General features: G+C 42.2%; 1 protein-coding gene across 7 annotated transcripts in view; it reads left to right on the top strand.

Moving 5' to 3' along the window:
• The window catches only part of nrxn2b (neurexin 2b), a 773,301-nt gene that overhangs the window by 176,093 nt on the left and 581,615 nt on the right, over positions 1–15,593 (top strand). For 6 of the 7 annotated variants that reach the window (XM_085760265.1, XM_085760266.1, XM_085760262.1 and 3 more), the window contains one exon: positions 3,923–3,940. The exons of the other annotated variant lie outside the window; for it this stretch is intronic. In XM_085760265.1, coding sequence (XP_085616391.1) covers positions 3,923–3,940 — 18 coding nt within the window. The remainder of the gene's footprint in view (positions 1–3,922; positions 3,941–15,593) is intronic. 7 annotated transcript variants of the gene reach the window in all.

Raw genomic sequence — 15,593 nt, 5'->3', positions numbered from 1 at the left:
AACTTTATATTTGTACGCAGCTGCCATGACATGATATTACATGGGAGCACATACGGTGCTGTGTGCACATCTTTATTTCTCTTCTGGTGGCTTGGCTGTGGGCTGGGAGGAGTAGAAAGGCTTGATAGATGACTTGTGTTTGACCAACTATCACCTCACATGCTCTATTCCCCTATCTTTGTCCCTTTTCCTCTCACACACACACACTTACGCACACACTGTTACTCGTTTACCTATGTTAGAGTATATTTGTCGATATAAGGCCAAGCAGGGCGGTTGATGCCGTGTGGGACTTGGAGATATCCTTGTCAAAATCCAGGATATTAACAAGCAAGGCCTGGGAGAATGAAGACTATTGATTGTGATAATTCCTCCGGCACCTTTGCCTTCATCCACAGCTGTGGACTTTAAAGCTCCGTCTCAGCTCCTGTGTGGCCAGACTGTGTGGATCAGAAGACCAGTGTTAGCTCAGCACAGATAAAACACCTCACACTCCTGCTCAGCTAAATGTGTTGGGGACTGGAGATGTTTCTTCTCACCTTGCAAGTGTAGCCAATGTCAATCTGGTCCTGTGCATTGTGTTTTCGTTACAGACTTCCCCAGGTGGGGTTCAAACCCTGGTCTCCCACACGGCGGCCAGCGATGCAAACCGTTTTCCCCGTTCTCCCTCCACACATAAGACAGTCAGACTCCATCACAACATTCAAGTCCCAACTCAAAACCCACCTGTTCAAACTGGCATACTCCCTTTAACCGGACACTCTGCACTTCACTCGCTTTTATCTTGATGTTTTGTTTTTAACAATGTTATGATCTTTTATGCTTTTATTTCGGTAAGGTGACTTGTATGTATGTATGTATGTATTATATGTATTATTATTATTTATTATTATGAGGTCAGTATCAGGCAGTCAGGGTTGCACATCCTTTATGGGTGAGTGAGTGCCCACACGGAAATAACCTATAAGTTTTAAAGTGAAATTCCGGCGTAAGTGTAAACCATGGTCAAACACACCGTAACACCGAGTTAGACCCCCCCTCGAGAGATCAATTTGCCCGACCGCTACATTCACGAGATCCACCAACTTCAGCAAATACCGCAATATCGCCACACACGGCGCTGTCCGGATCCACTGTCTGACCGCAACCAAAACGCCACCATTTGCCCAAAATAATGCTCAGAACTGCACCAAATGTCATCAATAGTACACACAGGGTCCCAGCACGTAGTACGAGTTGTCAAACATCTGCTAGCTTTGCCTGTTTTCTTTAGCAAGGAGATGCAACTCAACTCACCTACTTCTCCTCCGGGAGCCGCTCGTTCGTGAGGAAGCCCTGACGAGTCGATCACCGAGTGCACCGGAGTTCCGCAGCTCTTAAAAATGCTCATTTGCGCCTATATCGTGGCCAGCACTCGATAATAATAGTTATAAAGTGATATGCAAGATATAAAAAAAAAAAACTCTGATTGTATTTCCATGAGGTAATTGTTGATTGAGCTGCGGAACTCCGGTGCACTCGGTGATCGACTCGTCAGGGCTTCCTCACCAACGAGCGGCTCCCGGAGGAGAAGTAGGTGAGTTGAGTTGCATCTCCTTGCTAAAGAAAACAGGCAAAGCTAGCAGATGTTTGACAACTCGTACTACGTGCTGGGACCCTGTGTGTACTATTGATGACATTTGGTGCAGTTCTGAGCATTATTTTGGGCAAATGGTGGCGTTTTGGTTGCGGTCAGACAGTGGATCCGGACAGCGCCGTGTGTGGCGATATTGCGGTATTTGCTGAAGTTGGTGGATCTCGTGAATGTAGCGGTCGGGCAAATTGATCTCTCGAGGGGGGGTCTAACTCGGTGTTACGGTGTGTTTGACCATGGTTTACACTTACGCCGGAATTTCACTTTAATATAGGTTTGAATATATGTGGCCGTTTTCATACGCATATTCTATATACTATATATATATATGGTACCTTCTTTGCAGCATATATGCACAGATAAACTGCATATACTGTAGGTTTCATACAGTATATGCTGCATATAAGGTGCATATATATGCATGCACCAATAATATATATAGCATATGCGTATATATGAAAATGGCCAATTTTATGTATGTCACATATATTCAAACCTATATTAAAACCTATAGGTTCTTTCCGTGTGGGTGCACCCGGACCCTCCGTAACACAAGCCACCTCACAAATATGGATGACAGCAGATCCACTTGAGCCACCTCAGCCACAGTTAGAAAAGGGGAAGGGGAAGTGCATTAAACATGCTCAACAGGTCTGTAACACGGAGGCACGTAGGCCCGACAAGTCAGAAATGTGCAGCTGGTGCAGAAATTCACTCAAAGAAAAAAAAAAAGTTTAGCCCCTCACAAGTTAATTGGCTGTGCCCTCCACCTTCAATTGATCCTCACGCTGTATACTGTATACTTTTTCTTTCTTTTTTTTTAAACACTCAACACCTGCCAACTGATGAAGCAGCTCCAATCTTTAATTAGGAATTTGACCTGACAGCTTGGATCAATATTTCAGATGAAACTTATGCATGTTTGTTAAAAAAACAAGCTGACTTATTTATTTATTTATTTCCTCGAGTCATCTATTGAAGATGGGAAGAAATCCAAAAGGAGTTTGAGGCTGGCTCTGCTCTGCTCTGCATCGGGTGGTCCTCATATAGTATCACACACCCCCCCCCCCCCCACACACACACACACACACACACCTCATCTTCTCCTCTTCTCCCTCCTGCTCTGATGCCGTCTGTCACTCTGTTGGTGTCAGTGACAGTGAGTGGGTAACGGTGTGAGCTGCACCTGAAGCCACTGGTTAATGTGCCGTGCTGTTCTTTCAGGGGGCGACCAGATGTGGATCGCGAGTCCTTTAGTTCAGTTCAGTTTATTTAGAGTGTAAAATCACCATGGTAGCCAGCTACAGTACATAGTCTTAATACACTTTTGTGCAATAAAAACAATCAATAGAAAAAGTACACAGGCCAAATAAGCAAAAGAACACAAAAAGACAGAGGAAAAAACTGTCCTTAATGTTCTTCTGGAGTGAAAAGAAAACAAACAAAGACAGAACAGATCGGTACTCTGTTTTTTGTCACTTCGATGACCTTGTTTTGTTAATACATTTTAATCAAATAATCCTTGCTGTATGAAGTTCAACATGTAAATAATGAGCTGCAACTTGCAGCACTGATTCATCAGTCCTTGTGTGTAGATGAGAATGGATCCTTGCACATGTAGCTTTCTTACAGGAAATGATGTTTAGTAATCAACAAACTGACAACTTATGTATTGTAGAGAGCACAGCCTTATGCTGTGATATCGTATTAACATACTGTATTTGCACATATATTTTGCTGAGAGTTTGTTGAATTAGGTTTATAATATGTTTTCTTACATATTCTAAACATTTATCAATTCCTTTTGTAAATAAATACATAGAACAAATGAAATGGTTCTAATCTTTTTTTCTTTTTTTATGCCAGGTAAATGCAGTTGGTGTCAACATTTAGCCCATACTGGTCTTGTTTTAATAACTAGTCTGTGAGGAGTTATTGGCAGCATAAAGGAATGGAGGGTGGATGCCAAGAACTTCTGTGTTGTCATGTTTTGACCTTTAAGACCGACTTTATAATAGAAAATATGAGAGCGGCCTCCTGAACGTCCCTGCTAGTTGATTTCCTCCAACATTTCAATTAGCAGCTCAGTGCTGATGCTAATGTGTGGAATCGCTCTTGCAGACACCTAAAGCTAATTTGGGTCTGACTTTTCTTTCCCTCTCTCTGCTATTATATCTCATTTAGTCGTGACTGTCTTCTGGCGAGCAGGTGTACTCGACTGACATTTTACTCTTTTTGTGCTTTGAACTGATCCATCTTTTTTTCTCTTGTCTCTCTCTTCCCTCATAGGTGACTCATCTCAAGCCGGTGAGTTGACTCTGTTCTGTACTTTTCTGCCTCTTTCGCATGTTCTATTATATGCACTCACCTTGTTACCATAGCTACCGACTGGTTTCATCCCATTATTATAATTATTATACTTTTTTTTATGCAGTGAGGTAGGTGTGAGAATTTATACGCACACAAACAAACACACCACCAATTATCTCCTTTAACTTCAGTTGGTGGGCTAAATGAACAACAGAACTTTCCTCTGAAAAAACAGCAACTGTTGAATAGAAATCACTCATTATTTCTCTCTCTTCCTGTTTCTTTCTTTCTTTATGCATTGCAGCTATTTGATAGCGCCTACCACATTACCTCTCATTTGTTTGTACTGTATATTGAAGAGGGGATTTCCAACTGTTTACTGTGGAAAGACAAAACCCCTCTCCTCTACTCTGCAAGTCTCATAAACTGCACTGCTTTCCAATGTAAATGCAAATTCCCAAGGTTTCAGCGAATGACTAACCAGCCTGAGAACACTGGGACGGTTCTGTTTGAGTGACACGCTGCTGCGCTGCTTTGGCTTCGATGAGTTATCCCTCCTTGTCATTTTCAAGTTCATGAAGTTTGCGAAGGTTACCGAGACACAGCGGCTCTGGCACGGAGGTGTGGATGTCTGTGAAGAGCCGTGCTGCGTCAACGCCGTTATTTGTTCATCTGCCTCAAGTGGATTGCGATGCTACATTTATCACACTTCCAATCGGTGTTGCCGTGGTTGAGTGTGTTCCATTTCTGAGTGGAAGTTGAGCTTAGCAATTCAGACGCACGCTGCACATCCTCAACACTATTAACGACCCTCTTTCTTTTCCTTGGTTGCTCTAAATTTCCAAACGACTTCCCCATTCATATAACTTATGACAGGAAAATGCAAATTCTATTTCCTATTTCCTCCTCCATGTTGTTGTCTAGTAGCTCTAAAGTGCTCTGGACCATTAAGGGCCTTCATTAAAACACGGACAGAGGCTTTATCTGTGAATATGCTGACATGTCGCAGATGCTGGCTTTCTATCAGCATATTATTTGTGGTGTCGGAGGCGGGGGGTGTGGGGTGTGGGGTGTGGAGAGGGTATGTATAGGCGGATGAGAGCGGAGATGGACAGACTAATGGGACGTATCGATACCTCACAAAAAAACAGTAAAGAAATGTGATGGGTAGAGTTGGAAACTCCAGCTCACAGCACTTTGCGACTCCTGCTTTAGTGATGTGTCAGTGTTATCGCGTCCCCTTCCTAATTATTAGCTTTGTCTCGCTGCAGCACCCACTATGCTTTATGAACGCGCAATGCTAATCTACAGCGCGGCAGGATGTGTGGCATGTAATGAGAAAACACAACATGAAGCGGTTTCCCGCACAGGCCATGATTCAAGCAATCCCATGGTAAAGATTTTTTCCCCCCTGTGAGCTCTGTGCTGTGATAATTGAAGCATGTCTCCTGATCCTTATTCATAAATAGCTTTGAGAGAGAGTGTGTGTGTGTGTGTGTGTGTGTGTGTGTGTGTGTGTGTGTGCGTGTGTGCGTGTGTGTGTGTGCAGGGCTGCTTGTCAAGCTTTGTCCAGTGAGTGTTTGGCCCAGAGATCTGATGTCATCTGAATACTAATGTGGCATTTTGTGTGTTTCGCGGCAGCTTGGACACAGAGTGGGGGGGGGGTTTGGTCGGGGACATGTTCAGCCTCGAGGTGCAGTGGAGAGTAGGGAGACATACTCAAATACCACGCCCTGCAAGAATCGAGATTCAGACAGGAGAAGGACTGAAAAAAAAAGAAGATGAAAAAAAAAAAAACTAATTAAAATTTGATCTGGGAGGCCAGTGCAAATTGAGTTTCATCTTCATTAAGACCATCAGGCAAAGAAGGGGGAGATAACTCAGTTTTGCTTTCGAGATACAAGCTGTTTCTGTGTCAGTCTACAAATTCAACATGGTTCTGGATGTGTGTGTTTATGTGCGTACGCATTTTATAGACCTTTGAGACTCCACGGGGAATCATGCTCATCACACAGTTTCCGAGCAGCTCATTCTTTATATTTGTGTTTTGCATGCACTGATTATTGATCAAGACAGTAGCAGAAGGCGATAGCGGGGAGAACAGTAATAGCAGCATATATCGACTTATGCAAAAAGGCACTTTATTTTTCGTTTTGCAGCAGGGGCATCGGTAACGGCACCGTGCAGCATCCAATCAGTTTTATTGGTGTAAAACATGAGGTGCATCATTTCCATAAGTTTCTTTTGAAATTAGTTGAGTTGTGTGAAATCCTGCCAGATCCTCCTGGAGCACGGTGCGTTCACTCCTGCATCGTATTTCCCCAGAGTGTTTTGACAAACTTTTGCTGAGTGGATGTCACATCCAGCTCCAAAACCTTTCACAGAGTTTGACAATCTGTGTTGCAAAGAAAAACAAAGACATCATCAATGGAAGTTAATGTCTCTGTTTTCTTTCTCCACCTCTGAGCTCATAAAGCAGGCGGTGGCAGAGGTAATTGTCGTCCCGTAGATGTAGCAGCAGACAGGCGGACTACAAGCACAGATCCTTATCCTACTGCTGAATTTCATTCTGACTCCAATAATAAAAAAAAAAATGCTATTGGCAGAGGCAGAGACATCTCTCTGTGTACCTCTCTCTGTCTGTTTCTGTCTATCTCAAGCCTTGTACTCCTCAAGCTCAGATGATTAGCATCTCCCTCTCCCCCCATTTTTTCCCCCTCCTCCTCCCCTCCTCTCTCCCTGCTTGAATGCCAACCCCGGGCGAGTCGGAGCCAGCAGAAGCCTCTTCAAGCTGATGCTGCAATGGGATTGGCCCGCTCACCGCGCAGTGCTACTGAGGATGCTCAGTGAACCACACGTCTACAATTTGGATGAAGAAATGAGGGATTCAGGCTCTGTGTGTGTTGGGTGGAGGGTGACACTTAGTAGAACATATTGTTTTCCTCCAAACTCCCTGTCTCAAATGTTTAATAGGCAGACAAACCCCCTCAAAATGTGTCAAAGCCTGGAGCTGTTATTTTAATTCACTCTTTTTTTTTTTAATACAACTCTAGCATTATGTATTTATTCACAGTTGGGAAATGTGTTATGTAAGTTGCTTTATTCTGAGCTAACACAGGCATGAGGGGAAAAGCCCCGCTGCAAACATTAAAACGCTCCATAACTTCCCTAATTTATGAATTCCTTTCATCACCTTGATCATTAAAATGCTGCACACCGAGGCAATGTTATATTAGATAGCAGCGACCTGGCTACTTAATTGAACAAGTCTTATACAGCAGCCACAGAGAAGAAGAGAAAAAAAAAGAAAAGAATGGACATGAAGACAATAAAAACACTCTATTATTTCTGCAAATGCAACTAGTACTTAAGTTATTTTCCCTGCGTAGTGATAAACAGCATGGCCTCAGAAGAACGTGAGAAAATGGCCAATCCACAATGCAACACCCAAATCCGCGGCCACAGTTTAGCAGAGGAGGGCGGTAATGAGATAGCTACCTGAGATAATTACTACTCAGAGCGTCCGACTCTCATCCCCCTACCACAGGGAACCAGTTTAACTCACTACAATTAAACGGCCAGTCATTTGCTCCATTTGAGGCGCCGTTTATGCCTTTTTATGCTTCACTGGGTCATAACGCAAGGGTGGCATGAATGCTGGGAACCTGGGCCAGCCTATGTGGTAAGATGTAGATATATAGATTCACAGAACTCATCGACACAGGGAAGTTATAATAATTGTTCTGATCCAGATGAGTTGAGCACGTTGGCCTCCTCTCTGTCCCTGTTACTCGACTGAAACACGTTCACTTTCCCCTGGCATCGATATGCATCTCACACTGGGACCAGATCCTGATCTCATTAATTGGATTACATTCGCAACTGATACTGAAATGTATTTTTTCCTTATCAAATTCTTCCTCTTGTAGCGTATGCATTCTTTGAAACAGTCAGTGTCTGGCTTTTTCCTGGTGATGCAGGGATCACACTTATACCTGTGAAATGAACACTCTGCTTAACAGTGTGTGGGTGAAATGATATATAATGTATAGGTAAAGTATTAATTACATCATATGAAATAGCTCAAGTTAATTTGTGTTTGGTGCAGTGACCTGATTTATTATTTTTGTTCAGTTTTTATGAGCATTTAAATGCTTTGTGTTCAGGAAGTAGCAGTGACGTTCAGACGTTCAGTTTGAATAGATTCAAAATGTCAGACTGAGCTCAGGCTACTGTGGAAAAACCTGTTGTTATTGTTTTAAAACCAGTACCAGCACCAATTTAAAACCAGTTTACATCAGTAAAGGTGACCAGGTCATCCCACCATCAACCCCCTACATGCAAACCAGATGTGTAGCAATACCAGTTCCTTAAACACTTCACATTGCAGGCTACTTCAGGTGGTACCATTCACTGATACTCCTTTAACGCCTCGCATGTAGGCTTTTAGTAGAGGCTAGCTCCAGCCCACAATGTATTAGGGTTAAAGGTCTAGTGTGTAAAATGGGAGGAAAACCGTGAGCGTTCAGATTGCAGTGCTCACTCACTCACATTCACCCCTGACGGTGGCCTCCGAGGACAAAACATCTTGTTTACCACGACTTAGAGTATTTCAGGAGCATGGAGCGATGAGGTGAAGATCTAAACCATTTTACAATATGTCGAAACTCTTGAAACGTGCTCTCTGACTGGCTGGATTTTCCGTTCGGGCTGCCGTACAAACATGGCGGCGCAAGATTATAAGTAGATATGTAGATACAAAAACAAAACAAATTGGATTTGATAGTGATTATACACAAATATATTCATGGGAAGTATATTCAGATTTTGTTAATAACCTTGCAAATTATTACACACTGCACATTTAAAGGGACAAAAATTGATTATTTCGTTCAAAAGTCTGTTTTTCATTCATCAGTAATCCCCCCATCAGCAAAGTGAAGTGTTCCTTTCAGCTCTGAATTTGCCGTTCATATCATTCATATCTCCATGGAGCGGGTAAGCTCGGTGCTGCTGCCATGTCGTGTCGCCATGTTTTTACGTTCAGTGGCAGCGTGACGGTAGGAAACCAGGAAACTCAGCGGAGACACCGGAGCTGTCGGCTCAGGTGGAGGTGGCGTCTGTGAAAAGTCACCGTGGTAACGTAGTGAGGAGGAATGGAGCGTTACACTGATGCTGCATTCACGTGCAGTTGGGCAGACGGCCGTCGGTAACAAACCAGATGTCATTTTAGTCACAGAAGTCCAGAGAAAGACGGTAAAATGTGGGTCAGGTCAACAATACCACATCGCCATGACAACATATTGTCACGTGTATTGTTTTGCCTGGTGCTGACGGACCACTTGTCCAACCATAGACGCTTGTTTATGCCGTTACGTGCAGCGGCTGTTGTCCGTCGGCCGTCTGCCCAACTTCACGTGAATGCAGCATGAAAAATACGATTGAGTTGCTTGCGATATACAACCGCAACGCTAGATGGGAGTAATTCCTACATAATGTACCTTTAAATGTGTTGAGCGTGATTACCCTCTATGGAGCCATAATGGATAATAATAGGATCAATGCAGACTGATGTTTAACACCAGTCACCTGTAGTTAATACTGTGACATCCGCGGCTGTGTACTGTGTAGTCTCATCCTGCTCAGTGTCCCAGGGCACAACAGGCCACCAGTCCACTTTTTTTTTTTTTATTTTACAGTGTGCGAGCCTGATATAATGTATGCTATCTGCAATGCAGCCAGGCAGGGATGACACTCACGCCCGTGGCCTCTGCAGTTAGGAGGGTAAGCCTATGTGATACACACTCTATCAGGTTAGCCACCAAGGTGCCCCCACATCAGGTGCTGCTTCACCCTTCAGAGGCTGCAAACATTTTGCCACTCCTGACAGCGTGCTGGTTGATTATTTATGCAGACAGAGTGATTTAAAGGAGGTCAGAGCCCATCCCTGCATCATTATTTCACACTCTATGTTTCAGTTGTTGCTGCACAGCATAGGCTGGGGCAGTTGTAATATATAACCACGTCTTTCTGACTCTAGATGGTTTGGACGATAGGTCTTCAGTTCATTGACATTTAGCCCAGAATGGGTGATTATCACCGAGGAGTCAGGACAGCTGTTAATACTATGAGGATAAAGAACTGCACGTTTGACCCTTTCTCCCAGTATAGAGACCTACTGTAATAAATGTCCGGCTGTATGTTCAGTGCAACTGTGCTGCAGCTTAGAAATGACACCATTAACACTAATGACAATAAATCCAGACTTGTACAGTGTTTATGTCTGCGGCGATCACTCTGTAACTGCTCTATTGACATTCTGCTTTTTTTTAAAAACCCCCCTCACATGGCAATCAGTCAGACCTGCTGCCGTTATATCTCATCTATGTCTCCTCTCAAACCAACAGTAAATGAAGGTGCCTTGATAAGTGTGTGTGTGTGTGTGTGTGTGTGTGATCGTTGAGCTCAGCCGAGCCGAGTGAGGCTCGGAATACAAGATGGGAGAGAGCTGCTGCTGCTGCTGCTGCTGCTGCTGCTGCTGCTGCTGCTGCTGCTGCTGGATCTACATTGGCGGCAACATGTGAAGATTAACGGCGTCCGCTTCCATTAGCCTCAGAGTAATTGTCGAGACAGCGATGAACAGTCCGTAGCTCTAATCCTCAAATCAAAGAGAAGTTGCACAGACCACCGGCTCTCAGATTTGATTTCTTTCACTCAAAAAAAAAGGGAAAAAAAGTGACTTATTCTTCCCATCGTGTTCACGGATCACAGCACAGAGGCGACTTACTTCCTGTCAAAATATCTGCTAATTAGCCTGAATTTGATTCACAGCTCTTGAAAGGATTCCTCAGGAAACCGCGGAGCGACAAAAGTAATCCAAGCTTTTGTGGGAATAAAGACACCAATGTTGTCTCTGCGCGAGTCTTAACTTGCAATAGGGTGTGACAATACAGTGCAGTGTGAGGGAGAGGGAAACCTGCATCCCATGGGAGAGTGAGAGTGAGTTCAGGAGTGTGAATACACTGACAGAGGAGTGGGGGAAGAAAGAGGTGTGTCTTTTTTTTATGTACAAGTAATGTAGAAGGAAATTCATAAGTTTGCTGTAGTGGTGTGAGTTTCTGTTGAGGCGATAAACCGACCCACAGTGTAGAGGATCACACACATGCAATCAGACTGAAACTGTGTGGCATTTTCATTTAGAGGCCCCACAGTGTGCTATCTATGGGTCAACTGAGGAGGGACCCCCACACTTAACAGTCTACCCATGATGGGGTATTTATAAGATGCAGAAGAGGGATGAAGGGAGGATCTTGTGACAGATGGTTGCTGACAGTTTTTAAGCAGTCCTGGGGGTCATGGGATTCCTGTGGTATTCCTGCGGGATTGAAGTCATTTTCACTCATGGAATTGGGTCAGGACGAGAGAAAAAGTTGCATTAGCTCCATTTCTATATTTGTACAGTAGTTCTGACATAAATGCAGTTCTTGTTACTTTAAAGACCAGTGCAGGACGTGTGTGGACTGAGGACAGGGTTGTGGCAAATGGAGGATGATGGGTTATTGAGGATCATCAGAGTCGTTGCTCATGTCCTTTGCTAATGAGATATTTGCCTTATATTTCCATATCATATAAAATATAGTAACATTTTATGATAAATTCAGACTGTTAAAGCATTAGTTCAGTTTTAAATACTGAATTCATCATTTATAACACATGAATACTCATTAGTATGTAGTTTATAAACACAGTTAAAAATGTTTTACTCATCATTGATAAGCACTAACTGTGTTTATAAACTCTATACTAATGAGTATTCATGCATTATAAATGAATAATTCAGTATCTATTAATGCTTAACTAATGCTTAATAGTGTGTACTTAATATGAAGTGTTACCTAAAATATCAGTGTTGTCCTTGACTAAGGATTTACTTAGTCAAATCTGATTTGTCAGATTTTGCCTTTAGTCAACTAGTCGCTTAATCATGTTGTTTTTTCCCTCATTGATTCATGATGTCATTTTTGATGTATTTTTCCGTTCCGAAGAAAAGATCAAAATCACTCAATTAAACAAATCTAATTCTTCTGTTGGCATAAGAAAACAATAACAGGATGTTATCCATCCATCATTTTCTTGATCTCACTCATTAGGCTTGTGTGTGCGACATGAGTATGAGTTTGTGTGTGGAGAATGAAAACTTCAAGTCCCATGGTTGTGTGGGCATGATGTGAATCAGTGCTTGTAGCCGGTTCAGGGGTCGAGTGTCACAGCACCATGGACAGCGCTGTGGATGCACCTGTACAGGTGCTGCATGATTGATAGACAGAGAGCGCATCCCTTAGTTTAAAGGGATAGTTCAACCTCTAAAACAACTCCATATCGTAACGTTCCGTTATTATCTCATAGTGTGGTGAATGTGCAGGTCACAACTTGTTCACCAGAGCGTTTTGGAGTTGTTGGATTGTGTATTTGATGACTTTGATGAGGGAAACCAAGAAATCCCATGAGCCTCTGTAGCGTAGCCATTCTAAAAATAGCTTGCATCGACAATTAAAGGTAACGAACCTACTCCTAAAACTACAGGGATTATGGCAATGGGCCAATTTGCCAAAATGTTGAACTATCCCTTTAATCTTGTAAAGAAAACTTTAGGTCTGAATTTAATTTTTACCAAGGACATGAAGTGAGGAGAGAGGGAGATATTCCTTTGTTTTGGGATTCAACTCAACAGCATTTAGTCAACAGATGAAGGGGACAAACCAGTTGAGGACTGGAGCTGCTCCCAGGTGTTAGTCAACTATCAACTCTTCTAAGAAGGGAGGATTTTCTCCCTGAGTAAAAAAAAAAAAAACAGACGTCTGCAGTTTATAACCTTGTAGCTCATCCCTCTTTCAAGTGACACAAAAACTTCTCCTATCTATCTCCTTTCATACTTCCCCCTCAGTCACACAATGTCCTTTGGTGTTTGTGTCGAGATTCATTATAATGCTCAACAGCTAGCATGTGAAGGAAGAAAGAGAGGGAAGGGGGGGCAGTAATGTGGCTCTAATATGGGAGCAGCAGGGGTGTTTGCTAAGTATAGGACCAGCCCATTGCTGTAGATGGATCCCGGTGCCCTGTAGCTCCACAGCTTAGAGGGAGCGTTCATTAACAGTCACAGCTTATTACCAACAGCTGGTGCTGGGTCCTGCCCAGGGCCAAGCGCATACATTATCACACACACACACACACACACACACACACACACACACACACACATACATACACTCACACACACATCCAAGCACTTTTAGTCTTCTGACTTTATACCTGAACATATTCATCCCCTGACTTGATTGCGTTCATATCTTTTTTTTTTCTTGATACGTGATGCTGTGAGTGAACACTGCAGACAGGAGATAAGGAACAGCACCACAGGAGGACCGACACATTTGCATAGTCTTTATTAGAGGACACTGTATTTGCTGTCAGTGTCCAAAATGTCGCTGTTGATTTCCTGTGGATGGAATCTGATATTTTTTTTGTCTGTTGTGTGGCCATAGTTGCGTCTAAGGCTAAACAATAACTAAAAAACATCATATTGTGATTACCTGTGCAGATATTATGATATGCAGTTGGAATGGCTGTTGCTGCTTTTCATTTTCACTCAGAAAAATACAAAACTGATGATATGATTGTTTTTGGGTTTTTTTTCAGGTTATTTTACCAAACAAACACGTCCCTTCACTTTATGGGAATATTATAGGTTGCTTATAGCAACACAACAGTTGTGTTTATAATGTACAACAATGTTGTGACAGATCTGACGATTATGGATTTGTACATTGTGATTAATTGTGCATTCATACTAAAAACATTGATACACAAAATATTTTCAAGCAAATGTAAAAATCTTGAGCTAGTTGAAACTACAATTATATCTGGTATTGATTTCTACAGTACGGAGAGAAAAGAAGGACAAAATCAATTTTTATTTTCTTCAAAAAAAGAAAAAAAACTTTATTTTACTCTGATAAGAACCTTCAAAGTGTAAAAGGTGTTTGTAGACAAGTGAGAATCCAATCTCTGCTCTCTCCCTCCCTCTCTCTGCCTCATCCACACGCAGTATTGACTCTAGAATCAGAGGATAGAGTCCAGTGCTTTATATACTCGATACTTTAACTGCTTAAATCACCTGTGCCTGGTTAATCCCAGTGTAAGCAGCGTGCTGTAGTCTGAATGTGCAACACGGGAAGAAAGAAGCGTCAAAACGTGCATTCCGTTTGCAGACCTCAGAAGAGTCACTTCCATCTTTAACTTTGGAATTTGTCATATTAACCCATAAGGACCCACGGTGACACGGGTGTCACACTGCCTTCAAGTGTCCTGGAAAGCCCCTTACACATATTGATGTTGAACTTTTAACTCATGAAGTCCCTAAGTGACATCTACTCAACATCCTGGTGCAGTCACATGACTCTCTGTGAATCTCTCTATCCATGACAACATTTCCAAGATGGTGGCCAGCAGAGTTGGCACATTTCACAGAGGCAGCTACTTTTAAAAACCTTGCTTTCTGTCAATAAAATAAGCCACCACCCATTTCACAATGCAAATTCTTTTATAACATGTCCCTTGTTGTATTTAATCTGTTCTGACCTCATTTTTTGAAGAAACTCATATAAAACAACTTAAGGAAATATTGCTGTGACACATACGTCACATCGGGCCTTAGTCTTAAAAATGTCAGGAAAAATACATGTGACGCCTATGTCACAATGAGAAAAAATGGGGAAAGAACTGCTCAATTAAATTAGGTGATTCAGGTATTTTGAATTAATATACTCTATGTTGGTTCAATTTAAAACATAATTTAAAAATGTTAACATAATAATAATGTCAAATTCAATCAATATTTAATAAAATGATATATCAGTCCGGAAATTGAACCACAGATTTAGCAGAGACACTCTTCTCAGTAAATGAACAAGATTTTAGTATCCCATGCTGGTCCCATATTAATGTAATTATGCTTTTTTGCTGTATTTTCTGTAACAAAATAGGATACAGTGTTCAGGATGTACTGACGATCATCAGACGTGCAATAGATGTTGTATACAGAACAACAAATACAGCAAAGAAGAATGAGAGTTTACATAAGAAAATATTAGGAAACAAATAAGAAAAGTTAACACAGTCAAACAGTCATGAACCAGGTTTGAGACAAGGGTTCTGGACTGCTGCACTGATGGGAGAGAGGGTCCCATGTGGTGCATTGTGAGAGAAGGACGTTTTACCCAGCTCAGTTCTGACGAATGGAATATGACCCAACTATCAGTTCTGTGATTGGATACCAATGTTTTGTGATTTCATAGTTAACAGAGATGATAAATAAGGAGACAATAACTGTGACAGGGCTTTAAAATGGATAAAAACCAATGCTGTTGTCCCCTTACTGTCAGAAATGACCAGCCGGCATTTTGATAAAGAGTGCCGTGATGGGTATTATATGAATCATTGGAAATGAAATGTAAGGCTGAGTGGTAAACAGCATCCAGGGGAATCAAAGTGGAACTAGCAGCTCTTCCATAGATGTCATCTCCATAGTCTAAAACAGAGAAAAAATAGTGTCTCCAATTTTTTCCTGTGGTGAGTAGGGAAACGGTGCTTA

This window comes from Trachurus japonicus, chromosome 18 (genome assembly GCF_045865225.1).
Source record: "Trachurus japonicus isolate A0001 chromosome 18, Traja_1.0".
Classification (NCBI taxonomy): domain Eukaryota; kingdom Metazoa; phylum Chordata; class Actinopteri; order Carangiformes; family Carangidae; genus Trachurus; species Trachurus japonicus.
This window is presented reverse-complemented; position numbering and strand designations above follow the sequence as displayed.